Source organism: Babylonia areolata, chromosome 9 (assembly GCF_041734735.1).
Source record: "Babylonia areolata isolate BAREFJ2019XMU chromosome 9, ASM4173473v1, whole genome shotgun sequence".
NCBI lineage: Eukaryota > Metazoa > Mollusca > Gastropoda > Neogastropoda > Buccinidae > Babylonia > Babylonia areolata.
Window position 1 is genome coordinate 41,248,575 of NC_134884.1, and position 27,879 is coordinate 41,276,453.

General features: G+C 43.4%; 2 protein-coding genes across 4 annotated transcripts in view; both read left to right on the forward strand.

The window, feature by feature from the left end:
* The window catches only part of LOC143285448 (uncharacterized), a 60,122-nt gene extending 36,043 nt beyond the window's left edge, over positions 1-24,079 (forward strand). For 2 of the 3 annotated variants that reach the window (XM_076592735.1, XM_076592736.1), the window contains exons 14-22: positions 79-206; positions 1,493-1,728; positions 2,882-3,020; positions 3,310-3,553; positions 8,204-8,324; positions 9,949-10,099; positions 12,001-12,113; positions 14,126-14,333; positions 15,737-24,079. In XM_076592735.1, the coding sequence (XP_076448850.1) occupies positions 79-206; positions 1,493-1,728; positions 2,882-3,020; positions 3,310-3,553; positions 8,204-8,324; positions 9,949-10,099; positions 12,001-12,113; positions 14,126-14,333; positions 15,737-16,307 (1,911 nt within the window). In that variant the 3' untranslated portion in view covers positions 16,308-24,079. The remainder of the gene's footprint in view (positions 1-78; positions 207-1,492; positions 1,729-2,881; positions 3,021-3,309; positions 3,554-8,203; positions 8,325-9,948; positions 10,100-12,000; positions 12,114-14,125; positions 14,334-15,736) is intronic. The other variant, XR_013055690.1, reaches the window with a different exon arrangement.
* Positions 21,001-27,879, forward strand: part of LOC143285641 (uncharacterized) — a 29,377-nt gene continuing 22,498 nt past the window's right edge. Inside the window, exons 1-2 of the mRNA XM_076593037.1 lie at positions 21,001-21,089; positions 21,622-21,899. Coding sequence (XP_076449152.1) covers positions 21,001-21,089; positions 21,622-21,899 — 367 coding nt within the window. The remainder of the gene's footprint in view (positions 21,090-21,621; positions 21,900-27,879) is intronic.

Below are 27,879 nucleotides of genomic sequence, written 5' to 3' on the forward strand. Positions count from 1 at the left end.
TTTTTTTCCTTAATGTCAGCATAGGTAGAATAGCTTTTCATGTCTTGTGTGTGTGTGTGTGTGTGTGTGTGTGTGCAGTATGTGGAGGAGAGTCTGTTTGCCAGCTTTGTGTACGATGCAGTTTGGGTGTTTGCCAAGGGGCTACAGAAACTGCTGGAGACCCACCCTGCTGCCTTGGACACCCTCACTGAGGAGAGAACCGCCAGGTAACTGGGTTTGAGAACGACTAGGTAACTGGGTCAGAGAACCATCAGGTAACTGGGTCAGAGAACCACCAGGTAACTTGGACAGCCTCACTAGACATGGGTTCCTTTTTTTTTTTTTTTTTTTTCGCTACCCCATCATTGGCACTGTTTTAGTGGCATAATTCCCACACCACTCGCTCTGAATTCCCCATACACAGCCAAACCCAGGTTCATCTGTCGCAGTCCCAGCATCAGCGGTTCACAGGGAACTGTCCTTGTAATGTTGTCAGGAGACCACTCTCCAGAGGATACCCTGCAGTGCTGCTGAGTAACTTTGGTGGTGTTCAGCAGTGCCTCTTTCATTATTTAACATACTAAAAGACACCACCTACTGAGCCCCATACTGAGGATAATAAATGCCTAGTCAGGTAGCCAGATTCCATCAAGGTAGTTCCCTTATAAAATGTTCAAGCAAATTGACCAGAAAAAAATGGTTCTTGCATAATATGCTTATGAACGGTGTTGTCACAGCTTGAAAGGTGTCACAGCTTGACCTGTCTGTCCAGTGTTTTGGAATGTTGTGGCAATGAACCACTTTTTGATCTGAAGCAAATAAGACATTGCTTAGGAAGAAAGAGAGGGAACCCTTGACGTGTTCTGTTGTTTGGACAAGTTGTTCAGCCAGTTCACGTACCAGGATGACAGTACCCTTTCTCTCCTGATCTCTGTCAGTTTCAGTTTCTCAAGGAGGCGTCAGTGCGTTTGGACAGATCCATATATGCTACACCACGTCTGCTAGGCAGAGATGCCTGACCAGCAGCATAATCCAGTGCGCTGGTCAGGCCTTGTGTGCATTGTATTGCCTTTTTTTTTTCTTTTTTTGTCACAGCAGATTTCTCTGTATGAAATTTGGACTGCTCTCCCTGGGGAGAGCGCATCACTTCTCTGAGAGCGCCACCCATTTTTTTGTATTTTTTTTCCTCCTGCAGTTTTTTTGTTTTTTTTTCCTGTCTAAGTGGATTTTTCTACAGAATTTTGTCAGGGACAACCCTTTTATTGCAGCGGGTTCTTTTGCATGCGCTAAGTGCATGTTGCACACAGGATCTCGGTTTGTCATCTCATCTGAATGACTAGCATCCAGACCACCACTCGAGGTCTAGTAGAGGGGGAGAAAATACTGGTGACTGTGCCGGGATTCATACTAGTACGCTCAGATTCTCTCGCTTCCTGGACGGACACATTACCTCTAGGCTATCACTCCACATACAGATGTATTTGTGACCCATGTTACTGCCTGCCTGTCACAGAGCCTTCCGGGCGGCCATCAACCAGACCCACTTCCAGGGAGTGTCTGGCTACATCCGCTTTGACGGCAGTGACCGTCTGGGGGCCGTGCAGATCCAGCAGTACTTCCACAATGAGACCATCAACATCGGCAGCTACGTGCCCTCCAAGTCTGGCACCAAGGGAGGGCTGAACATTGACCGCGACAAGATCCGCTGGTTGTCCCCTGTGGGGCCAGGCGTGGACGTTATGCCTTCTGGTGGGTGGATGTATGCATTATATTGTATTGTATTGCTTTTTTGTCACTACAGATTTTGTTAAATTTGGGTTGCTCTCCCCGGGAAGAGTGTGCTGCCACAGTGCAGTGCCTCCTGTTTTTTTCTGTCTGCAAGTGTGTTTGTTTTACTATCAAAGTAGATTTTTTTGGCCAGAGACTACCCTTTTATTGCCATGGGTTCTTGTACATGCACTAATTGTATGCAATACACAGGACCTCACATTTTTCACGTCATCTGAATGACAGATAGACTATCAACACTGGCAATTATGTGACCTCCTGGCTTGAAGGGAGGACTGAGCATTGACCGTGACAGGATCTCAGTGTGCACATGTGTGTGTTTGTGTCAGTGTGTGTACATGTCCCTGTGGTTTTGCATGTGTATGTTCATGTGAATGTGTGTGCATGTGTCTGTGTGAGCATGTATATGTTCAGAACATATAGACGGAGGTGTCTGTCTGCTTGCCTACACCACCTCCACTGTCTTAGAAAACACTTTGATTGAAGAACGCCAGACTTATAAAACACTTTGTTTTCACTCTTTTTATACATGTTCATCCCAGAATTTTTTTTAATGTCCCAGCAACCCAGTCGAACATGAATGCATCCTTTCTATTTTGGAAGCATGTGGGATGCATATTTGTGTGTTATTTCAGCAATAGAGACGTGTAGCATTGTGTGTGTCACCATGTCACCATGAAACATGCTGTGTATTTCAGCAATACAAATGTGCAGGGTGGTGTTTGTCACCATAAAACATTGTTGTGAATTTCAGCAATACAGTGGCCTGGGGTGGTGTGTGTGTGTGTGTGTGTGTGTGTGTGTGTGTGTGTGTGTGTGTGTGTGTGTGTGTGTGTTTCAGTAATGCAGATGTGCAGGGTTGTGTGTGTTAAGATCAAAAGTGTTGTGTGTTTTATTGCAGTAATACAGACATGAAGGGTGGTTTGTGTCAAAATTAAACATGTTGTGTGTTTCAGAAATACATGCATGTAGGGTGATGTGTGTCATCATTAAATGTGTTTCAACATTACAGACATGCAGTGTCATGTGTGTCCCCATGAAACGTGTTGTGTGTTTCAGCAGTACAGACATGAAGTGTCATATGTGTCACCATGAAATGTGTTGCGTGTTTCAGCAATACAGACGTGTGGGGTGGAGGCATTCCGAGCATTTCTGGGGGTGGGCTGTCAGATGGCCATAATCATTGCCAACGTTCTAGGCTTTGTGGCTTTCATCATCATCGCCATACTGTTACTCATCGCCATCAAGTGCAGGTAACTGTTCACCAGTGTGTGAATCAGACTGAAAGGGTCATGGTCTGTGTGGAAACATGTTTGTGTGTGTGTGTGCTTGTGTATGTTGTTTTGTGTGGAATATATGTTTATTGTGTGTGTGTGTGTGTGTGCATGTCCCTTTGTGTACATGTGTCTGTGTGAGTGAACAAGTCCCTGTGTATGTGCATGTGTATGTGCATCAGTGTTTGTACAAGCACGCGCGCACACACACACACACACACACACACGACACATGCAGAGTTTGTTCACCCACACCACATCCCCACAGCTACGACGCAAAGGTGCGGGCGACGCGAGAACGCATGCGGGAGCTGGGCCTGCTGAAGTCTGACAGCTGTGGCAACCTGACGTTGGACGAGTGGGAGGTGCCCCGCAAGTGTGTGGTCCTGAACCGCAAGCTGGGGGAGGGGGCGTTCGGCACCGTGTGTGGCGGGGAGATGCTCACTGAGGACAAGGAGTGGGTGGCTGTCGCCGTCAAGACCTTGAAGTCTCGGCCATCGACTGATGAAAAGGTAAAAAGAAATGATATGATGTGGTACAGCATGATATCATACAATACAGTGCAAAGTACAATACAGTGCAATGCAATATAATTAAGATAATTAGGGTAAACATGATAATGATACAGATAAAAACAATGCAGTACAGTACAATATGAAATTGATATTAATAGTAATAATGATTGTGGAATAAGACAGGATTGTCCCTTCTCACCCTTAGCCTTTATCTTGAGAGTAGAATTGTCCACCTTCCTCCCTACACCTGGGGAGGGCATCCCTAAGCGCCTTGGTCACCATAGGATCCAAGACGGAAGAGGCATGCCGCATGGGGGGCACGTGAGCCGATGTCACGGCCGCCGCCATGGACGCATCGCACATAGGGCCCAGTCTAGTGTGCAGATCCAAAGCCAGTGTATGGTGCTGTTTTCCCAGAGGGATTATGGCACATTCCATTGTTGGCATGGGAAAAGTGATAGAGGAGATCGACTCGCGTCTGCCGACTGGCAGGGCCAAGAAATGCGGATCACGTCGAGTTCGTTCGCGAATTGAAATGAATAGCATCAATGGCACCACTGACCTGAGTATGGGGTAACGAACCCCTAGAAGTTGCCAGAGAAGGTGCAGGAGGTGGTGGAGGTCTGGAGTTGACCGGAGGAAGCGAAGGAAGTGGGGGAGGCGTCAGGTTGGCGTTGTTGAGAGGGCCAGAAATAGAGGGCCCAGAGTGTCCGCGAATTGATTGCGATTGCGCCTTAATTTTAGCCCGATCTCCCAATCAAACCATATAATTATGTGACCTGGTTGAAGACAAAATTTGACAAAAAACAAGAACGCCAGAGAATCGACAGACAGACAGAAAATACGAAAAAAACTTAACCGTATGAAGAGCACAGGAACAGGAGTCATAATGGCTGCCGTAAAAAGAGGGCGCTAGTCAGGGGGGCAAAGGGGAGGTTACCTACTTCCGGGTTATCGGCCATAGCTACTTTCGTTTTCTCCGCATAGGCGGATAGTAGTTTGCACAGGACAGGAATGTCAGACCCCTGCCGGAGTCTGCACTAGTGGGTCACGGTAAGTATGTTATTTAAACGTAATTTTAGATAGAAAATTTCCAAATCGCAACATCACCAGGGTTACACTCCTACACAAAACAATGAACAAAAAACACAAAAAATAAAACAATTACCCAATGACACAACACTTTTTTTTAAACAATTTCGATGATATGAACAAGGCAGTGGACATAATCGGCGATTTTTCATGTTTTTCTGGTCTGTATTTAAATGTTCAAAAAACAAAAGCTATGAAGATAGGACATGTAGAACACAGAAAAAGTAATCTGCCTTTTGAGTTGACAGACAAAATAAAAATATTAGGAATACACTTTAGCAACTCCAGTCCAGCATCAAGTATAGAAGACAACTGGTCAGGTAGAATATCTACGATGAATAAATTGATAGCTAGATAGAGCAAACAAGACTTGAGCATCCATGGGAAAATCATTATCATTAAAACATTTCTGCTGAGCCATTTTATATACATAATGCAAGCAACAGGACTACAAGACTGTGTACTTTCTGAAATAAATAGAACATTGTATAGATTTGTTTGGCAACGCAGAAGGTCTAACAGAAAGGCCTTTGAGAAAGTTAAGAGGACAATGATGGAAGCAGAAGTTTCCCAGGGTGGACTGAATATGGTAAATGTTCACAAAGTCCAGGAATGTTTTTACTTGAAATGGGCTGGGAAACTTTTTGCATCAGAAAATGAAAACTGGACATATATTCCATGGTGGCACTTTGGAAAACTTGCAAGCAAGCTTGGGGCATTTTACATAAATTGCAGACCCAGCAATTTAAAAGCACTGTCAAAAATACAAAATATATTTTGGCATAATGTATTACCAACACACTTAACACTCAAATATCTTAAAAAAAAAAAAAAAGAAGAAATAAATCAGACATTGACAAGAACAACTTTAGTGTCCAACCGTTATGGAACAATAAATTAATCCAGTACAAGCATAATAATTTATTCTTTCCCTTGTGGAAGACTGCAGGAATAGAAAGAGTAAGGGTTGTTATTAAAACACAAGAAAAAAGGATGAATAACTTGCAAGAAATCATTGAGAAATTCTGGGAAAACCAGCCATCTGTTATTTTTTAATATATTTTTATTAAACGCTATTCCTCACCAGTGGAAGCAGTGGATGGGTGACATAAAAGAAACTGTCAATTCTGACACAGTTGATGACCTAAAAGTGTTCTGTATAAAGCCAAAATTCATATCTCAAAGAATGAAAAAATCAAAGAAAGGTAAAGTAAAACCATGTGCCTACCACTTCTGGCTTAGAAAACTTAACGTGGAAATTGATCATTACTACTGGATACTGCCCTCTTCATCAACTAAAGAAACCAGATTAAAAGAACTACAATGGAAAATATTTCACAAAGTATATCCAGCTAATATTCTATTGCAGAAAATGGAAATAATGGAAAACAATAAATGCTCAATCTGCATAGACAAAGTTGATTACATAGAACATTTCTTCTGCAAATGCCCACCAGTGAAATTATTCTGGAAACATATCAGATTTTATCTTGTTGGAGCTGTTGGCGTCAGACTGGAATTGAATGTGAATGAAGTCCTCTTTGGATTGAAACAATCAGACAACTTTGAATGCAGTAATATTATCATTCAAAAGGTCAATCATATAATATTGATAGGGAAAATGTACATTAGTATCTATAAAAAGAGAGAGCCATGCCAATATCCTTATCTTTAATCTTTGAACAAGAAATGAAATACAGAAACATATAAATGTATTAAACAGATTTACATGGAAAGGGGGGGAAAAAAAAAAAAAACTGGGCCAAATTTCACTTTGTTTCCTGTTACATAATTAACTCAATGTGATCAGTACATACATGTATCATAAGAGTGTTCTGGATTGTTCAGTTGGCTAGAATTATTGAATTTCATAAGATCAAAAACAAAAAAAAACCCTATACATACACATATATGTTTTGAGGGTAAAGGGCGTGCATTGAAATGTTAACATCAGAAAAGACGAAAGCAGTGTGTGTGTGAGTGTGTGTTTATGTGCAAACAACTATACATACACATACATGTTTCGAGTGCAAAAGACATGCGTTAAAAATGTTAACATCAGAAAAGACGAAAGCAGTGTGTGTGTGTTTGTGTGTGTGTTGCTGTGAGAAGTCTCCGCCTCATTCGTGCACGATGAATTGACCATGCAGACAAATTTGTCTTTCGTTCGTTTCATTGGCTCTGTTGTTTCGTCATTATTGTGTTCAGTTGCCCTGTATTGTGCATATTGGATTGTTATTGTGCCAAAAAACAACAACAAAAAATTCTTCAATTGTGAAAAAAAAAAAAAAAAAAAAAAAATCCCACACAATTCGTGAAGTGTACAAAGCTGAAGTAAGTATTGTCCATTTTCATTCATGCTACCAGTTCCACACAAAAAGACCGCACAGCAGCAGCAGCTGTTCATGAATTGGGATCTCCTGAATTGTGGCTGAGAGCATTGCCATAAACGACATCGATTTTTCTGGCATGTAGCGGCCATATAAACAATTTAAAATATCAACAACAAGAACAAAAAAGAAGTAATAATGGTAATAATGGTGATAAAATAATGATAACTATGATAATGATGATAGTAATCATGATCATGATAATAATGGATACATACTATAGGACTCTATCCAGACTGCTATTGTTGCTTTACAAAACACATAATGTTCTACATAACACATTACATCATTGTATATACAAGCCAAACTGCACCTAGCACACTATGCAGACACATAAACACAGTGCTATGTATTTTCCAACTTGGTGTGACAATATAATAAAGTGCGATACTGTGTAATACAATACACACCAGTACAAAACAATATTGTACAATGCAGTGTAATACAGTACAATGCTGTATGAAACAATACAGCACAGTGCATCTTTATTAATCCAGTTGAAAATTATTTGTGCATCCAAACACTCACCACTCACAGCACACAATCTTGCAGCGCACAGTCTAATCCTGTGCACACATGTCTGATACATCAGGTCATTTTCATGGCATTGCCTGTGTCTGACAGTTGGACTTTTTTCATAGCCTTGTCTGTGTCTAACAGCTGGTGGAATAAAGTTTGCATCTGATACACAGCTGGATCTTTCATGAAGGTGGGATAATGTTTATATTAGATACAGCAGGACTGTTTTTTTCACGGATTTGTCTGTCTGACAGCTGGGTTTATGTTAGATGCAGCAGAACTTTTATTCATGATATTGTCTGTGTCTGGCAGCTGGACTTTTTCAGGGAGGTGGGATAATGTTTGTGTCTGATACACACATGGCATTGTGCCTGTGTGTGACAGCTGGACTTTTTCAGTGAGGTGTGGTAATGTTTATGTCTGAGAAACACATGACATTGTCTGTGTGTGACAGCTGGATGTTTCAGGGAGGTGGGGGATAATGATTGTGTGTGATACACACATGGCATTGTGTCTGACAGCAAGGAGGTGGGATAATGATAGTGTCTGATCTGCACATGGCATTGCGTCTGACAGCAGGGAGTATCTGATACACACGTGGCATTGTGTGTGTGTGTGTGTGTGTGTGTGTGTGTGTGTGTGACAGCTGGACTTCTTCACGGAGGTGGGGATCATGAAGCGGTTTAAACACGCCAACATTGTGCCCTTGCTGGGGGTGTGCACCCGCTCCGAACCCATCTACGCCATCATGGAGTTCCAGCTTCATGGTCTGTGTCTGGGACTTCTGTCTCTCTCTGTCTTTCTCTCCCTGTCTCTCTGCTCTCCCTGTCTATGCTTCCATGGTCAGTGTCTGGCCTGTCTCTGTCTCTTTGCTCTCCCTGTCTGTGTTTCATTGGTCAGTGTCTGGCCTGTCTCTGTCTCTCTGCTCTCCCTGTCTATGCTTCCATGGTCAGTGTCTGGCCTGTCTCTGTCTCTTTGCTCTCCCTGTCTGTGTTTCATTGGTCAGTGTCTGGCCTGTCTCTGTCTCTCTGCTCTCCCTGTCTGTGTTTCATTGGTCAGTGTCTGGCCTGTCTCTGTCTCTTTGCTCTCCCTGTCTGTGTTTCATTGGTCAATGTCTGGCCTGTCTCTGTCTCTTTGCTCTCCCTGTCTGTGTTTCATTGGTCAGTGTCTGGCCTGTCTCTGTCTCTCTGCTCTCCCTGTCTGTGTTTCATTGGTCAGTGTCTGGCCTGTCTCTGTCTCTCTGCTCTCCCTGTCTGTGTTTCCATGGTCAGTGTCTGGCCTGTCTCTGTCTCTCTGCTCTCCCTGTCTGTGTTTCATTGGTCATTGTCTGGCCTGTCTCTGTCTCTCTGCTCTCCCTGTCGGTGTTTCATTGGTCATTGTCTGGCCTGTCTCTGTCTCTCTGCTCTCCCTGTCAGTGTTTCATTGGTCAGTGTCTGGCCTGTCTCTGTCTCCCTGCTCTCCCTGTCTGTGTTTCCATGGTCAGTGTCTGGCCTGTCTCTGTCTCTCTGCTCTCCCTGTCTGTGTTTCCATGGTCAATGTCTGGCCTGTCTCTGTCTCTCTGCTCTCCCTATCTGTGTTTCATTGGTCAGTGTCTGGCCTGTCTCTGTCTCTCTGCTCTCCCTGTCTGTGTTTCCATGGTCGGTGTCTGGCCTGTCTCTGTCTCTCTGCTCTCCCTGTCTGTGTTTCCATGGTCAATGTCTGGCCTGTCTCTGTCTCTCTGCTCTCCCTGTCTGTGTTTCATTGGTCAGTGTCTGGCCTGTCTCTGTCTCTCTGCTCTCCCTGTCTGTGTTTCATTGGTCAGTGTCTGGCCTGTCTCTGTCTCTCTGCTCTCCCTGTCCGTGTTTCCATGGTCAGTGTCTGGCCTGTCTCTGTCTCCCTGCTCTCCCTGTCCATGTTTCCATGGTCAGTGTCTGGCCTGTCTCTGTCTCCCTGCTTTCCCTGTCTGTGTTTCCATTCACACACACACACACACACACACACACACTGCACTGCATTGCACTGCACTACACTGCACTGTACTACTAATATCACTCAAAGTGACAAGACGTTAAATGAAAGAAATAAATAAATGGTCACTTCTTTCTGGCTGACTCTCTGTCAGGCTGTCATGTAGGCCGTCAGTACTAGCACTGACCACACACACACACACACACACACACACACACACACATATGCACACACACACCACACCTCACCACACCACACTATACTACAATACACTGCACTACACTACACTACACATCCAAGATCACTCAAAGTGACAAGACATTAAATGAAAGAGAGAAATTAAACAGTGACTCTATTCTGGCTGACTCAGCGCCTATCGGGCAGTGCCTGTGGATTGTCTGTGCAAGACCTCCACTGACCACACTCTATGACTGCTGTGTGCAGGTGACCTGAAGACCTATCTGCTGTCACGCCGCAACCTGATTGGTCAGAACATCAAGGAGGCGGAGGACATGAGTTCAGAGAACCTGACCCAGATGGCCATCGACATTGCCAGTGGTCTGCAGTACCTGCATCAGCTGAAATACGTCCACAGGTAACCGGCACACAGCAGGGACTGTAGTTATTATTGATGATCAGATAGCACCTTTCCTTTGGCCTACCTTTCCTTCACTTACCCTTCCTTGCCTTTTCTTACCCTTCCTTGCCTTCTCTTCCCTTACCCTGCCTTGCCTTGCCTTGCCTTCCCTTACCCTGCCTTGCCTTCCCTTACCCTGCATTGCCTTGCCTTCCCTTCCTTTACCCTGCATTGCCTTCCCTTCCCTTCCCTTACCCTGCCTTGCCTTCCCTTACTGTTCTTTGCCTTCCCTTACCCTGCATTGCCTTGCCTTCCCTTCCCTTACCCTGCCTTCCCTTCCCTTACCCTGCCTTCGCTTCTCTTACTCTGCATTGCCTTGCCTTCCCTTCCCTTACCCTACATTGCCTTGCCTTCCCTTCCTTTACCCTGCCTTGCCTTGCCTTGCCTTCCCTTACCCTGCCTTCTCTTCCCTTACTGTTCTTTGCCTTCCCTTCCCTTACCTTGCATTGCCTTCCTTTACCATGCAGTGCCTTGCCTTCCCTTCCCTAACCCTGCCTTGCCTTGCCTTGCCTTCCTTTACCATGCCTTGCCTTCCCTTACTGTTCTTTGCCTTCCCTTAGCCTATTCTACCTCCCCTTTCCCTTCATTATCTTACCCTGTCTTGTGTGAATAACAATCAGTTTTGAAACTATGCATCTGATATAACTCCTGTCTTCTGTTAAAGACCAGACTGAGCATTTTACAGAGTCCTTTGCACAGCAGGCTGCCTACCTGAACAGAGCTGATTGACAGCTGCCTTAAGGCGCTCATTATTCATTTCCTGTACTATTCAGTGAGGCTTCGGTTGCACGCATGCACATGTATATTAGAGTGGATTTTTATGATGAATTTTGCCTGTGTGACAACTCTTTTGCCGTGGTGGGTACTTTAACACACACTGTAATTCTCTTCTCATAGGCTGTCCACATAGTATTCTTCAGCAAATTCAAAAACTTCAAAACAATGCTGCCCGTCTGACTCTCAGAGTCCCACGTACTGATCACATTTCTTCTCACCTCCGCACTCTACATTGGCTCCCCATTGAAGCGAGAATTAAATACAAAGTTGCGTGTCTCTGCTATTCTGCTTTCCACTCCACATGACCTAGATATCTTTCTGACCTTATCTCCGCTCTTCCTCTGACTGTTGCCTTTTGAGACTTCCTCGTGTCAATACAAGAACCTCTGGTGAACGTTCTTTCTTCTTTGCTGCTCCTCACATCTGGGACAACCGTCCTCATCATATCTGTGCATCTGATGCTATTTCTGCTTTTCGTTCATCACTAAAAACTCATCTTTTTAAAATCTGTCTATAAGCACTCTCAGCTTCCTTGTTCTCCAACACCACCCATGTCAACTCACTTTGGATGTGTGTAGAGTGGGAAAGGGAGAGGGTGTGTGTGGGGGGGGGGCAGGGGGGGGGTTGAGAAAGAGTGGTCATGAATGTTTTATTTAACTTGTAATATTTTTCTTTCATATAAAGTGCCCTGAGCTCTTAGAGAGAAATGGCGCTATATAGATGTACATTATTATTATTAGTAGTAGTAGTAGTAGTAGCATAGGTGCATGCTGCACACGGGATGGAAGCTTGAGCAATAAAGAGGGAGGGATATAGGGGAAATGGAGGCAGAGATGAGACACAAAACCAAGGTCCCATATTCAGCACACACTTGGTGCACTTAAAAAGAACCCTTCGCTGTATAACTGATAGGTACACAAATAAATATGCATACACTCTAGGCCTCACTGGTGCATTGGGTTATGTTGCTGGTCAGGCATCTGCCTAGCTAATGTGGTGTAGCATATTTTTGAAATTGTCCAATTGCAATGATGTCTTATTTCGGAAGCTGAAACTGATGCTGTGGCTGGTGCTGTTGGCAGGGACCTGGCCTGTAGGAACTGTTTGGTGCATGCCAACAAGACCGTGAAGATCTCCGACTTTGGCATGACACGACACATCAACGATTCTGATTACTACAGGTTCTCTCGAAAAGGTACAGTGTCTCTGTTTCTCTCTTGTTCCCTGTGGCACTGTGTTCATCTGAATGTTTCTGTTGGTAGGAATGGAGCTCTGACTGTGTGTCTTTTATTCCCTTTTATTTTTTTTATTTAAGGATGATAATATTCAAATCACATATCTAGGCTACAACATACTGGAGAATACATAAAAAAAACTGTAAGAACTGAAAAAAAAAAACACCCTTAACCCTTACGCTGCCAGGAAAATAAGATTTAAGTGAAATCTATTTGCCAGGGAGTTTTCACAAAAAACGGGTATACATTTTCAAAAAATTCTGTGGTCTTTATTATTTGAGAAAGACCCATAAAAGTATATATTTTCTGAAAGGTAAATGAATAAAGAATACAAAACAAATAATGTTTTCCCATTTTATATATTTTTAGTGACATGCTGTTGTTTTGAAATCAGTGTTTTGTTTTTTGTCACATTTTCAATTTGTTCATTACAAACATTGGTCAGGTAATTTTCATTAAAATATATTTTCTGGACAAATGGATATCTGCACACTCAAAATCATACCAGAACCACCACAATAATTTTTTTTTTTTTTAAAGAGATAGATACACAATGCATTGTGACTTCTCCAAGTGATAATATGGATGTGAGGCCACACCCCCTCAGCCCTCACCCCCCCCTCCTCTTCACCCTTCTCGCATGATCACTTTATCCAGTTCTCATCAGACCGCGTTGGCTGAGTGCCAAGAAAATCGCTCAGACTGTGTCCTGCTAATAATTCGGTTAGTTTTTGTTGTCTTCTAGAACTGTACGGCCGACATCACTCACTGATAGTCGTATCTTGGCCACTCTCTTGATTGCTCCCTTTATTTTCTATCAAATCGTCCTATACATGTTCATCACTGTCTTCTCCTTCGATTTACGCTTCAATTCTTTCTGAGCATCAGCTCGCCACAATCGCATGTCTTGAGCACAGCGTCAGTCCGACATTTTGTTGAGCGAGCGAGGAAAGGATCCAGGCAAAACACTGCGACAGTGACCCAACCAAAACGTTCAAATAAAGGACTGCCTCATGACTTAGATGGTGTTTCTAGCTATGAATAGAATCTAGAAAGATTCCCCGAGCTAAAGCGACCAGCATTTTTGTGAACGAACTGAATGCAAACCAGGGAAAAGTCTGAATATTTCGATGACGAGTTATCTCGTCATTGTGGCAGCGAAGTGTACATGCTTGCGATCGAGTTATCTCGTCATATAGGCAGCCTAGGGGTTAACATAAAGATAAGAAATAAAATTTTTCAAAGAATGTAAAAGTGTCTGTTACAGATAATGCAGCCACACACGTTATATGAGTTTTTTTTTTTTTTTTTTAGAGCTAAGAATTGGACTGAAATCCAGATTGTTTTTTGTTTTGTTTTTTTTTGTTTTTAAATGGCATTTGAGTCAGTCAATGTTTGTTGAAGGCAAAATAGTGATGGTTGTAAAGAAATTTAATATGTTGAACAGTTACTGGGAAACGAATGTTGTTCAAAGTGAAATAAATAATAAATAACAGCTGTAAAGAAGTTTACATTTAACTGTTTACTGAGGAATGAATGTCATTAAAGGTAAACTAAATGATGATTATAAAGAAGTTTACATAAAAAAAAGGCTACTGAGAAAGGAATATCAGTGAAGGTTTCATTTTCTATGAAATCTCCAAATGAAATATTGGATACAGTGTATTTGAGTGTTGTGATATAATGAATAGTGTTCGTCGGTGGGTGGGTGGGTGGATGGGAGTGTGTGTGCGTATGTGTGTGTGTGTGAATGTGTGAGTGAGGTTTGTGATTTTTCCAGCAAGAAATTAGCAATTCTTCTGGGAGTCAGAGGATTCAACATTTGAGCAAGGTTGTAAATGCTGTCATCACCACCAGACCACAGGGGATATTTGACAGTCAGATGTCCTGTGATACTGGGGATTTATTCCACAGTGTACTGCCTGCAGTACCATGCATGTCAGTGTGTGTGTGTCCCCTGTGTACCTTTCAGGCATGCTTCCCGTGCGGTGGATGTCACCAGAGAGTCTGATGGACGGCATCTTCACCTTCAAGTCAGACATCTGGTCGTTTGGCGTGGTGGTCTACGAGATTGTCACCTTCGGCAGCTTTCCTTACCAAGGGCTGTCCAACACACAGGTCCTTGACTATGTCAAGGCTGGCAACCGCCTGGCACTGCCCGACAAATGTCCCGTTGATTTGTGAGTCTTCTCTCCCTCCCTCCTTTTTTTTTTTTTATTTTTTTATTTTTTTAAATTTTTTAATAAATAATCACTTTCTCTCTTGTGTCATGACAGCCTGTGAAAGACTCAGTCAGTCTTCTTGGTTTTTGTCTTGTTTCTTGTTTTGTTTATGTGTATGTAGCTTTGTGAACTGAGTTAGTGTTAAGTGTGATCAGATTTTTGCAGATAAGCTATCTATATTGAATTTATCCGGATTAAGTTGATAATGGTTTACAAAATAGCGGTGTTTCTTTGAAAATCAACCTTTTCTATTGGTGTCATGTTGTATGTCATGTGGACAGGTGTTCTTTCATCCATGAGTGTAATGCTGTATGTCATGTGGACAGGTGTTCTTTCATCCATGAGTGTAATGCTGTATGTCATGTGGACAGGTGTTCTTTCATCCATGAGTGTAATGCTGTATGTCTTGTGGACAGGTGTTCTTTCATCCATGAGTGTAATGCTGTATGTCTTGTGGACAGGTGTTCTTCCATCTACTGGTGTCATGTTGTATGTCATGTGGACAGGTGTTCTTTCATCCATGAGTGTAATGCTGTATGTCATGTGGACAGGTGTTCTTTCATCCACTGGTGTCATGTTGTATGTCATGTGGACAGGTGTTCTTTCATCCATGAGTGTAATGCTGTATGTCTTGTGGACAGGTGTTCTTTCATCCATGAGTGTAATGCTGTAAGTCATGTGGACAGGTGTTCTTTCATCCATGAGTGTAATGCTGTATGTCATGTGGACAGGTGTTCTTTCATCCATGAGTGTAATGCTGTATGTCATGTGGACAGGTGTTCTTTCATCCATGAGTGTAATGCTGTATGTCATGTGGACAGGTGTTCTTTCATCCATGAGTGTAATGCTGTATGTCATGTGGACAGGTGTTCTTTCATCCATGAGTGTAATGCTGTATGTCATGTGGACAGGTGTTCTTTCATCCATGAGTGTAATGCTGTATGTCATGTGGACAGGTGTTCTTTCATCCATGAGTGTAATGCTGTATGTCATGTGGACGGGTGTTCTTTCATCCATGAGTGTAATGCTGTATGTCTTGTGGACAGGTGTTCTTTCATCCATGAGTGTAATGCTGTATGTCATGTGGACAGGTGTTCTTTCATCCATGAGTGTAATGCTGTATGTCATGTGGACGGGTGTTCTTTCATCCATGAGTGTAATGCTGTATGTCTTGTGGACAGGTGTTCTTTCATCCATGAGTGTAATGCTGTATGTCATGTGGACGGGTGTTCTTTCATCCATGAGTGTAATGCTGTATGTCTTGTGGACAGGTGTTCTTTCATCCATGAGTGTAATGCTGTATGTCATGTGGACAGGTGTTCTTTCATCCATGAGTGTAATGCTGTATGTCTTGTGGACAGGTGTTCTTTCATCCACTGGTGCATGTTCTACGACCGGGGGTTCCGGCCTGACCTGGAGGACATCCTTGACTACCTGCACTTCAACCGACACTTCCTCGTCCCCTGCCTGGATGCCCCCACCTCTGCCGTTGTCATGGAGGACACAGACTCCCTCCAAATGGCGCTGCCTGCCGGAGGAGCCGCCACCCACATCACCCCCCACCCCCACCACCTGCACCGACGGTCGGGCAGCTGGCAGGACAAGCTGGCGTGCGCGGCGCGCAAGACTTTCTCGGTGCCGTCGTTCGGAGTACGGTGGCAGCACGGGGGGGCCAAGGGAGTCCAGCGGGGGTACTTCATGGTGCCGTCACTGCAGCGGGGGCGCAGCAGCAGTCTGGGAGCCATGCAGCGTGCCTCAGCCATGGAAGCCCTGCTGCACGGGGAGGAGGGGGAGCTGACCCGCAGCGCCTCCTGTCTCCGGCAGCTGTCCTCCGTTGCCACCAGCGAGCGGGGCGACAGCGGGGAGCGGGGGGACAGTGACTACTTCAGCGACAACTCCAAAGAGCTGTGTCAGACAATCACCACTGTGTGACTCGCCCAGGTTGAATGAGGCGTTAGTGTGATGAGTTGGTGTATCCAATGGCAAGGTGAAGAGTTGGTGTATCCGACAGCAAGGTGATGAGTTGGTGTATCCAATGGCAAGGTGAAGAGTTGGTGTATCCAACAGCAAGGTGAAGAGTTGGTGTATCCAACGGCAAGGTGAAGAGTTGGTGTATCCAACAGCAAGGTGAAGAGTTGGTGTATCCGACGGCAAGGTGAAGAGTTGGTGTTTCTTCCGACAGCAAGGTGATGAGATGAGCGTTGTGAGGCTGGCCTGTTGATCAAGGACAGTGTGTGTGTGTGTGTGTCTTCCACAGCAAGAGAAGCTGGTCTGGTAAGGCTGTAACCTGTGACGTGGATCACAGCTGACCAGGAAGTACTACTGACAGGTACAGCTGTCATTAGGGCTGCCGTGTGCAGTCTTTTAGGACCGACCCCTGTGATATGCTCTGTGTATGTGCCCAGACAGAACGGTTTGGCTAAGTCTTATCCGTGTCATCAGTGTGGGATTCTCTGCATGTGTATGTGTGTGTGTGTGGGTGTGTGTAGAAATTAAAGTGCCAGTCATCAAACCAGATAACCTGCCATGGGCATTCTGCCATGCCCACAGAAACACTGAACCCTGCACCTCCTGTCACCCCGCCAGCCATTCATTCTACATGGGGAGATGGCGCTTTCCTGCACACTGTGCAGACACTGACAAGACAGCACAAGGTTTTGTTGCCAGCGTAGAAAGCAGCATGCTGTGAAGGTGACAGGGTTTCACTGTCACGGCTTGATTGATAGGCCAGCCAGGATCCCACATTGCGTCCTGCTTTAACCCTTTCACCGCCAGTCAATTTAGAGGGCAAAATTCCCTTGTGCTGTAAACACCGATAATATGGTGTCCAGAAAATATGACCTGTCCTACTACCAAACATAAAGAGCATGAGGTTCAAGGATAACAGACCCATGATCTGGCCACCCTTCAGTGACATGGGTCCTCTACTTAGCTGCTTCATAAATGCAAGTTTTGCAGTGAAAGGGTTAAAGACATGGTTCAAACAGAGGACTCTCCACGTGGGCAGTGTTGGTTTTCTTGTTCTGTGCAGCAAAAAAAACCCAGCCCCCTGTGTGGCCATACAAACTGTGGTGGACAGTATGTACATCCTCCACCCCCCCCACCCCCAGACCCCTGTGTACACGGTTGTCCTGTGACCTCTCTTGCCCTCAGCAGGGTCATCCTTCTTTCCTGTCATAACAAATTTCTGACTTTCTGCACCTCATAGAACCCTTGGGCCCAGTAGTTGGGGTTGGGGATCAGTTGAAGTTTTGTCAGTTGGAGGTCCCTTATCTTTTGGTGGGAGGTCTCTATCATCTTTTGGTGGGGTCTTTCCTTTTGGTAGGAGATATCTGAGGTCTGTTACCTTTTGGTGGGAGGTCTCTGAGGTCTGTCATCTTTTGGTGGGAGGTCTTTCCTTTTGGTAGGAGGTATCTGAGGTCTGTTACCTTTTGGTGGGAGACCTCTGGGGTCTCTTACCTTTTGGTGGGAGACCTGTGATTTGAAGTAGGCAAATTTTTAGTAGAGAATCTAGACCTCTAGCCTTATGGCAAACTTGTATGTTGTTTCTTCTATAACCTGCTGATGAGCAGTCTGCTCATGTTTTGTTTGGAAATCTGTCATTTTCTGTTATGGAGATGTGTGTGGCTGAAAGTTCATTTTTTATCCTGTGTTCAGATGTAAATATTTCTTCACATTGTTTTGAATCGAAAACTATCAGCAAATCTGTTCCCAAATGAGAAATTGTTAACGCATGTTACTCTTTGAATATTTTACTTCAAAACATTCATAATTGATTGGTTGTGCTTTTTATACCCCATCTACAGTGTTGTGTGGGATTCATCAATAAGTTGTGAATTTCTTGTTTATTTATTTATTTTCAATGGGTCCGAGAGCTCATGAGGAGTGTTTTGTCATGGCCAGTATGTGTAGCTAGTGTCATCTATCACTGTCACACAGTCAGCTGTTCTGCTGCGCAGCCCCTGTGCTGTCGCCCATCAGACAGCACTCACATGCACTGTGTTATCACGCTCACAGCATTGTCATCACATAATGAAGGCTGTTCCACGGAGAGGGAAGTTTTTTGGCTAAACAAAGAAAGAGAGTGATGCAGATAATGCTGATTGATCCATGCAGAAGACAGCTGTAGAAAGCTGTTTCATTCAGAAGACAGCTGTGGAAAGATGACTGTTTCAGGAAGAAGACAGCTGTAGAAAGCTGTTTCATTCAGAAGACAGCTGTAGAAAGCTGATTGTTTCATTCAGAAGACAGCTGTAGAAAGCTGACTGTTTCATTCAGAAGACAGCTGTAGAAAGCTGATTGTTTCATTCAGAAGACAGCTGTAGAAAGCCGATTGTTTCATTCAGAAGACAGCTGTAGAAAGCCGATTGTTTCATTCAGAAGACAGCTGTAGAAAGCTGATTGTTTCATTCAGAAGACAGCTGTAGAAAGCTGATTGTTTGACAGCTGTAGAAAGCCGATTGTTTCATTCAGAAGACAGCTGTAGAAAGCTGATTGTTTCATTCAGAAGACAGCTGTAGAAAGCTGATTGTTTCATTCAGAAGACAGCTGTAGAAAGCTGATTGTTTCATTCAGAAGACAGCTGTAGAAAGCTGACTGTTTCAGGTAGAAGACAGCTGTAGAAATAGGACTGTTTCAGGTAGAAGACAGCTGCAGAAAGCTGTTTCAGGCAGATGACAGCTGTAGAAAGATGACAGTTTCACAAAGATGGTTGTAGAAAACTGATTCAGACAGAAGACAAGAAAGATGTTTCAGGCACAAGACAGTTATAGAAAGCTGACAATTTCAGACAGGAGACAGATGTAGAAGGCTCACTGTTTCAGGCAGATTATGGCAGTGGAACGATGACTGATTCAGTCAGAAGATGGCTGTTGGCACTGATGAAAATTGTTGTGAGCAGATGTTCTTCCTTTGCTTGTTGACTTTACATCAGTCACACTCTGTGCACTTTACATTGTGTAGAATGGCACATGATAGTGCAGCAATACTTCAGCATCATCAAACTTACTTATTTCCTCCCTTCTGTACTTGCTTCAGAACATTTCATTGGCAAAAAATGTTTGTCAAACTGTGGTTCAGACTTTGCATTTCAGTACAGACTGAGGAGTGTCCGAGACAATGGAAAGTAAAGGATCAGAACAGATATTGTTGTTCTTATGTTGTTTGGTCATTGTTGATTTATTTTCCTTTTGGTCATTGTTGATGACGTGTTTTTTTCCCCTTTGGATTGTTATTTATTTCCCTTGGTAGTTACAGTTAATGGTTTATTCCCCCTGATAGTTGAATGTTGAACTGTGGATGTTACACACTCTTTGGTGGGTTTTTTTTTTTTTTTTTTTAATTGCATTGGTCTGTTTGATTCAGTTTTACAATACTACAGGGTATATATCTCCTCACAATTCCATTGTGTGTTTTCCAGGATCCAAGAGGAAATCGCTTGAAATGTTGAGTTTGCACAGTGTACAGAAGATGTATATGTATGCATACAGTGATGTGAACAGTTTTACATTTTCACAGAGTTTATGTTGATAATGAAACAGCTGCCATTTTGTTACAGTTTTGTAAACTTCTGGAAAATCAGTATCTGATTTGTTGGATGTCATGTTAGTTAGCTCTATGTTTTCTGTCTGTGTTTGAGTAAATGTCTGTCTGTCTGTTTCTCTCTGACATCACCATGTGAGGTAAATTGGTTTTTCTGTGAGAGTTCAGCATGGAGATAAATACATCTCATGAGATACAGCAGCATCTGTCAAAGGAAATGTGCACTGCATGGTGCAAGATAGAAGCTACATTTTCATCAACAAATGAAACGAAAAAATCCATTGTTTGTTTGTACAGGAAAAGATCAGTTCATGACAGTGAACTGCCAGTTACTGAATTAGTCGTCATTACTTGATATATTGTATTGATTCAGCCTTGGCACTACCAAACAAGAGTCTTAAGTGTACAGGTCACATTGATTCAGGTGGTAGATTCTGAATATTTTTTTCTCAACACCAGACATAGTCTTAGGTGGTTGGTTCTGAATATTCTTTTTTTTTTTAAACACCATACATGACTGAGTATGAATTTTGATTGAAAAACATTTATTAAATGTGGGGTTTATTGGACCAGTTATGACGTGAGGACAAGGCCTTTTGTTGTCTACATTATTAAATGTGGCATTTGTTGTCTGCACTTCCACATGGTGGCCATAGATGTTCCATTTCTGGCTGTCACAGGCTAAGTAGAAGGCATCGCTTGATGTGGTCTTTTATCATAGTGTGGATCATTGTGTGATGGCTGACTTCAGGTTCTGTCCTCCATACAGCAGTGACCAACAGGCAGCCACTCCTGCCAGGCCTGTCTGATTCTGTCAGATTTCAGGCCTTCACACCTGTCTGTACAGGTTAGACATCAAGTTACCACACCTGCCTGTACAGGTCAGGCTTCACACCTGTCTATAGAGGTCAGACTTCACACCTGTCTATAGAGGTCAGCCATCAAATTACAACACCTGTCTGTACAGGTCAAGCTTCACACCTGTCTATAGAGGTCAGACATCAAGTTACCGCACCTGCCTGTACAGGTCAGGCTTCACACCTGTCTATAGAGGTCAGACTTCACACCTGTCTGTAGAGGTCAGATGTCAAGTTACTACACCTGCCTGTACAGGTCAAGCTTCACACCTGTCTATAGAGGTCAGACATCAAGTTACCGCACCTGCCTGTACAGGTCAGGCTTCACACCTGTCTATAGAGGTCAGACTTCACACCTGTCTATAGAGGTCAGCCATCAAATTACAACACCTGTCTGTACAGGTCAAGCTTCACACCTGTCTATAGAGGTCAGACATCAAGTTACCGCACCTGCCTGTACAGGTCAGGCTTCACACCTGTCTATAGAGGTCAGACTTCACACCTGTCTGTAGAGGTCAGACGTCAAGTTACTACACCTGCCTGTACAGGTCAAGCTTCACACCTGTCTATAGAGGTCAGACATCAAGTTACCGCACCTGCCTGTACAGGTCAGGCTTCACACCTGTCTATAGAGGTCAGACATCAAGTTACCGCACCTGCCTGTACAGGTCAAGCTTCACACCTGTCTATAGAGGTCAGCCATCAAATTACAACACCTGTCTGTACAGGTCAAGCTTCACACCTGTCTATAGAGGTCAGACATCAAGTTAACACACCTGCCTGTACAGGTCAGGCTTCACACCTGTCTATAGAGGTGAGATGTCAATGTACCACACCTGCCTGTACAGGTCAGACTTCACACCTGTCTATAGAGGTGAGATGTCAAGGTACCACACCTGCCTGTACAGGTCAGGCTTCACACCTGTCTATAGAGGTGAGATGTCAATGTACCACACCTGCCTGTACAGGTCAGACTTCACACCTGTCTATGCAAGTCAGATGTCCAGTTACCACACCTGCCTTTACAAGTCAGACTTCAAACCTGTCTATACAGGTCAGACATTAGGTTGCCACACCTGCCTGTACAGGTCAGGCTTCACACCTGTCCATGACAGTTCCTTCAGATGTCAGAGAGAAATGTTGGTTATATCAGTGGTTGTTGGTTCATGTGGTTGTGTTGTGTAATATTTGCCCTGCCCCACCGTGCTGTGTGTGCTTAATGTTGGATGTACCAAAGCTGACAGCTGTGATAACTACTCCACACCTACAGGGCTGTGTATGTGTGGACCGTGTGTACTGTGCTGCCTGTCTGTCACCAGTCAGCCTGGCACAGTAGTTTGACCGTGGGGGGTAGTTCCATGTTTGTGCCTTATCATTGCACCGTGGCCATACACTGTGTAGCCATTGATGTTGTGGTGGGTTTAGATGTGAACATACTTGTGTATTTCTCACCATAATTATCAGCCAGGTGTGTCAAGCTTTACAGTGTCTGTACATGACTCAGTGCTGATAGAATGGAAGCATTTTGTGCGTATACACCTCATGTTTAGTTACCCAGTTACCTATGTGTCATAGAAAGTGTTCTTTGCAATGAACTTACAAAAAAAAGGCAGGACAGAGATAAGGAAGAGGAAAGAGAAGTGCTTGCTGGACCTCCCTGGCCTGATGTTTTGAGGACAGAATCAGGTGAATGTGGAGCATTATGTGCATGCTTCTGCACAGTCATGAAGAGAGTGGTAATTGTGTTTTTGTGCATCTGCTGAGTCGTTGTGAAGGGAGTGGTGTTTGAGTTTCTGTGCATCTGATGAGTCCACAGCTCAGAATCTTGTGAAAAAAGTTGAAGGACTGCCATACATATTGACAGGGGCAGTGGTATTCACACAGGGATGAGAGCACAGGTGACTGCAGAGAGACTTGCTGGGCCTGTCGCTCTATAAACTAAAGTGCTGGTGGGGGTTTGCAGGGAGAGGTGGGGTGGGGGGGCTCAGGAGTGGGGGTGGAGAGTGGACACAGGCCAGGGGATGTCACATGACAGTGTCCATGTGATGGGTCACCCAAGGTTACATGGGGTCATGGTTTCTGTTCACAGCCGTACATGCATTTGGGGCAACAGTGAAGCATGTTGTTCACACCAGCATTTATGTTCACCTTCTGGGGGAAACAGGTTTCTAAACTGTTGTTTGTTGTTTGCAGAAAGTGTGTAATGGAAACAAGACACGATGATGCAGAAGTGTGGAGGGCAGGGTTATTTTGACCAAAGCTGAAGGAGTTAAAAGGCCATTTGACCATTAAGAGTTCAAGGCCATTTGACAAAGCTGAGAAGGTTAGGCCATTGGACCAAAGCTGTTTGAGTTAAAGGCCAGTGCTGCTACTGAAAGGTGTGTGTTTGTGTTTGAGCCTTTGTGTGTGTGAGTGCATGCGTGTATGGATGAAGGAACACCTGTATGCGCGCACATGCGTATGTGAGCTTGTGTGTGTTTGCGCGTGATGGTGCAGTTTGGTTGTGGAGAGAGGACCATGTTTGGGCACAGCCCTGACAGTCCACAAAGGGAGGCCTGACCACAGCACAGCACAGGTCATAACGTGGAGGCACTGCTCACACCTCACCCCATTCCACTGAGGTTGCTGAGCAGAGAGACAGTGACTGCAGTCGGACAGCATGACCGGTGGTTTCTGACCATTGCTTAGTTGTTGTTAATACCACCCCTTTCAGTCATCTCACTGGGACAGGTTGAGTTCATGCATCACAACAAAATTATAAAAGCGTTTCTATACCACTGTATGTAAGAAGGTCTTCATTTGTTTTGTTGTTGTTTTTCTTCTTCTCTTTTTTGTTTTTTTGGGTTTTTTTCTTTGTTTGTTTTTTGAGAGGGGGGTTCTGGTTTAATTGTAATTATTCTGTGTTCCACCTCTGTATTACTGTGTATGTTATTGTGTGAAGTGCCTGTGGGTATGTGTGTTTTTGTTGTTTGTGTGTGTGTGTGTGTTGTGCACCATACGGTGCTTCATTCCATCAAAGCTGCATTATGTTTTTTCAATGTGTTCTGCAGATCTTACATTCCAAGGTGTGTTCTCCATTACCTGTGTCACTGTGCTGTGTTCTGTTTCATGTCTTTATCATCCTCTATGTCACTATGCTGTGTTGTGTTTCATGTCTTCATCATCCTCTATGTCACTATGCTGTGTTCTGTTTCATGTCTTTATTATCCTCTATGTCACTGCGCTGTGTTGTGTTTCATGTCTTTATTATCCTGTATGTCACTGTGCAGTGTTCTGTTTCATGTCTTTATTATCCTCTATGTCACTGTGCAGGTCTGTTCATGTCTTTATTATCCTCTATGTCCTTCTGTTGTTTCATGTCTTTATTATCCTGTATGTCACTATGCTGTGTTGTTTTTCATGTCTTTATTATCCTGTATGTCACTGCGCTGTGTTCTGTTTCATGTCTTCATCATCCTCTATGTCACTATGCTGTGTCCTGTTTCATGTCTTTATCATCCTCTATGTCACTATGCTGTGTTGTGTTTCATGTCTTTATTATCCTGTATGTCACTGTGCAGTGTTCTGTTTCATGTCTTTATTATCCTCTATGTCACTGCGCTGTGTTGTGTTTCATGTCTTTGTTATCCTGTATGTCACTATGCTGTGTTGTGTTTCATGTCTTTATTATCCTCTATGTCACTATGCTGTGTTGTGTTTCATGTCTTTATTATCCTCTATGTCACTGTGCAGTGTTCTGTTTCATGTCTTTATTATCCTCTATGTCACTATGCTGTGTTGTGTTTCATGTCTTTGTTATCCTCTATGTCGCTATGCTGTGTTGTGTTTCATGTCTTTGTTATCCTCTATGTCACTATGCTGTGTTGTGTTTCATGTCTTTATTATCCTCTATGTCACTATGCTGTGTTGTGTTTCATGTCTTTGTTATCCTGTATGTCACTATGCAGTGTTCTGTTTCATGTCTTTATTATCCTCTATGTGACTGTGCTGTGCTGTGTTTCATGTCTTTATTATTCTCTGTGTCACTCTGTTGTGTTGTTTCATTTCTTCATTATCCTGTATGTCACTGTGCAGTGTTGTGTTTCATGTCTTTATCATATTTTGTGTTTCTCTGTAGTGTGTTGTTTCATGTCATTCTCTGTGTCACTGCACTGTGTTGTGTTTCATGTCTTTAATATCCTGTATGTCACTGTTGTGTGTCATGTATTTATTATCCTATTTGTCACTCTGTCCTGCTGTTTTATTGTTATGTGTGTCATTGTGACATCTTTTGTTTCATATCTCGAGTCTCTGTTATCCTGTGTATCACTGCGCTGTGTTGTGTTTCATGTTTTTATTATCCTTAGTGTCTCTGTGCTGTGTTGTATTTCATGTCTTTATTATCCTGTGTGTATCTGTGCAGTGTTGTATTGATTATCCTGTGTGTCATTGTGCCATGTTTTGTTTCATATTTCTTGTCTTTATTGTCCTTGTCATTGTGCTAATTTTTGTGTCATGTCTTTATCATTCTGTGTCTTGTACTCTTTCATGTCTTTACTTTCCTGTATGTTACTGTGCAGTGTTTCATGTTTTTATTATTATGTGTGTCATTGTGCCATGTTTTGTTTCATATTTCATGTCTTTATTATCCCATGTATCACTGTGCTGTGTTGTGTTTCATGATAAGTATTATTATCCTGTGTGTATCTGTGCTGATTTTTGTTGTTGTTTTTTCATGTTTTATCATTCTGTGTGATGTACTGTTTCGTGTCTTTGTTCTCCTGTATGTTACTGTGCAGTGTTTCATGTCTTTATCATCATGTGTGTCACTGTGCTCTGTTGTGTTTCATATCTTTATAATCCTGTGTGTCTTTGCGCTGTGTAGTGTTTCATGTCTTTATTATCCTGTGTGTGTATTACTGTACTTTTCATGCCTTTATGATCCTGTGTGTCACAGTGTCAGGTTTGCAGCCAGTAGTATACCCAGACAGGTTTGTGTGTCTTCACAGTTGTGGTGTGAGGGGGGATCGCCTCCAGAATCGTTCCATACGTTGTGCACTGCATGTCTCCTGTCTCCTCCCCTCTTCATCCACCCACCTCTTCCAACCCTCCTCCTAGGGAAAGTGTTGTTGATGAAAAGATCAGTAAGATTATGACTTGCTTGAAATAAAGAATGTACACCTAAGTTACTGGACTTAGTCTTTACCTGCATCTCCTCTGTCTGTCTGTCTTTCTCACTGTGTCATTCTGTCTGTGTCTCAGTCTCTCTCTGTCTCTCTGTCTCTGTCCCTCTCTGTCTCTGTCTCTCTCTCCAGTCAAACTTCGGAGAAAGGGCAAAACCGGGAATCGAACTCGGCATCCTCACGGACGATGTACTGGCAGATATGCGTCTTGACCATTCTGTCACCTTCTCCCTCAAGCCCAATGTTGAAGCAGTGACACATGCTGTCCAGTGACACATGCTGTACGTAGGCCTGGAAATCAACATGCCATAATTCTGACAGACTAATGAAACAGACAGTGGAATGGGAAGCCCACAGTGGCAAGAGGCATGTGCAACATCCAGATGCAAAAAGATGTTACAGGAAATGAGCGAGCCGACAGACTTGCTGTTAGTACGAAAACAATGAACGGCCTATATGGGAAGCTCTGAAATCTTCAGAAAAGACGAGGCCTTGCCTTGAAAGTAAAATAGATCAAAACATTTTTTAAAAGAGGTTCAGATCCATCACACCATAGTTCGCCTCACAGACAAAGAAACGGAGCAGCTCTAACTCTAAGCTGAAAGAAGAGCAAGAGACATCAGTAATGATAATAACACCATTTATATGGCGCAAAATTACCATGTCATGGGCTCTAAGCGCTGTACATGAAACAACACACGTCATCAAACCAATGTAGCATCATCTCCAAACGAGCAATGCACAGATTTCTTCATATCGGAGCTGTCTCACTGGGCTTTCCCAAAGTAGACCGAACAGCATGCCAGTCTATACTTTTATGGCCTCTGCGGCAAAGCTGTCGCAGTGTGTGTATATATGTGTGTGCGTACCTTTGTGTATGCATGTCGTTGGAGCTGGTTTGTGTGTGTGTACTTGTGTGTGTATATGTTGTGTGAGCTGGTACATGTGTATGTATGTGTGCACATGCATACATGTGTTTATTGTGGGAGTTGGAAAGTGTATGTGTATAGTGGGGGTTGGGGGGTGGACAGGTGTGTGTGTGTGTGTGTGTGTGTGCGCGCGCGCGCGTATGTGTTTTTCTCAGTCTATGATGCTACTATCTGTGCTGCTTTGCTCTGGCGATTAGGCAGTGATGTTGTAAACACTTGGATGGGAACTAGCTTTCCATTCTGCAGTGTTATTTACCTATGCGGCCTTTAAATCTTTTAGGTTTCTTTGTGTGGCAGGTATCTTCTTATCTTCTTCACCGACGGAAATGAATTAAACGGAAGGGCTGATGTTCTCAACACAGCCTAGTCTTATTTGCCTCAATAAAGGAGCTTAACATCTAAGATGGAATATTAAATGTGTTGTGTGTGTTTTTTTCCCAGATGTAGCAGGGCTAAATTTCTATTATACAGTCTTGATATAGCCCTGTGCGGTCGGCTGGACTATAGAAAAATAAAGTCGTTTTGCTTAAATTATGGTAAAATAATGATTTGATATTACTGAAGCAGTTACACGAGTTGGAAAAAAACAATTATTATATGAACACAACAATGAAGAGGTCGGTACAAAAGCATTTTAAACATAAAACAACTCGAGATTCTTGAGCTCAATAAGCAAAAGGTTCTCAAGTAAGACCTCGGGGAAAAGTAGATGGAGGAAAGAGAAAAAGATAAACAAATAAGTATTTGCAAGAGCAACGGAGAAATAAAATCAAATCAAAGGGAAATATTGGAAGTGAAAGTCAGATTTCATTCAGATCTCTGCAATCACACAGTAACAGAAAACGTTACACAAGCAACAGACGATTTCTTGAAAGCTGAGCACACATCAAGATGAAGCATCGTTACGAGAAGGATTTACAAAAGAAGAAGAAACCAGCAACGCCTTGAAACAAATGAAAAATGGGTCGTCTCTAGGTAGTGATGGGTTGAGCACAAAATTCATTAAATTCTTTCG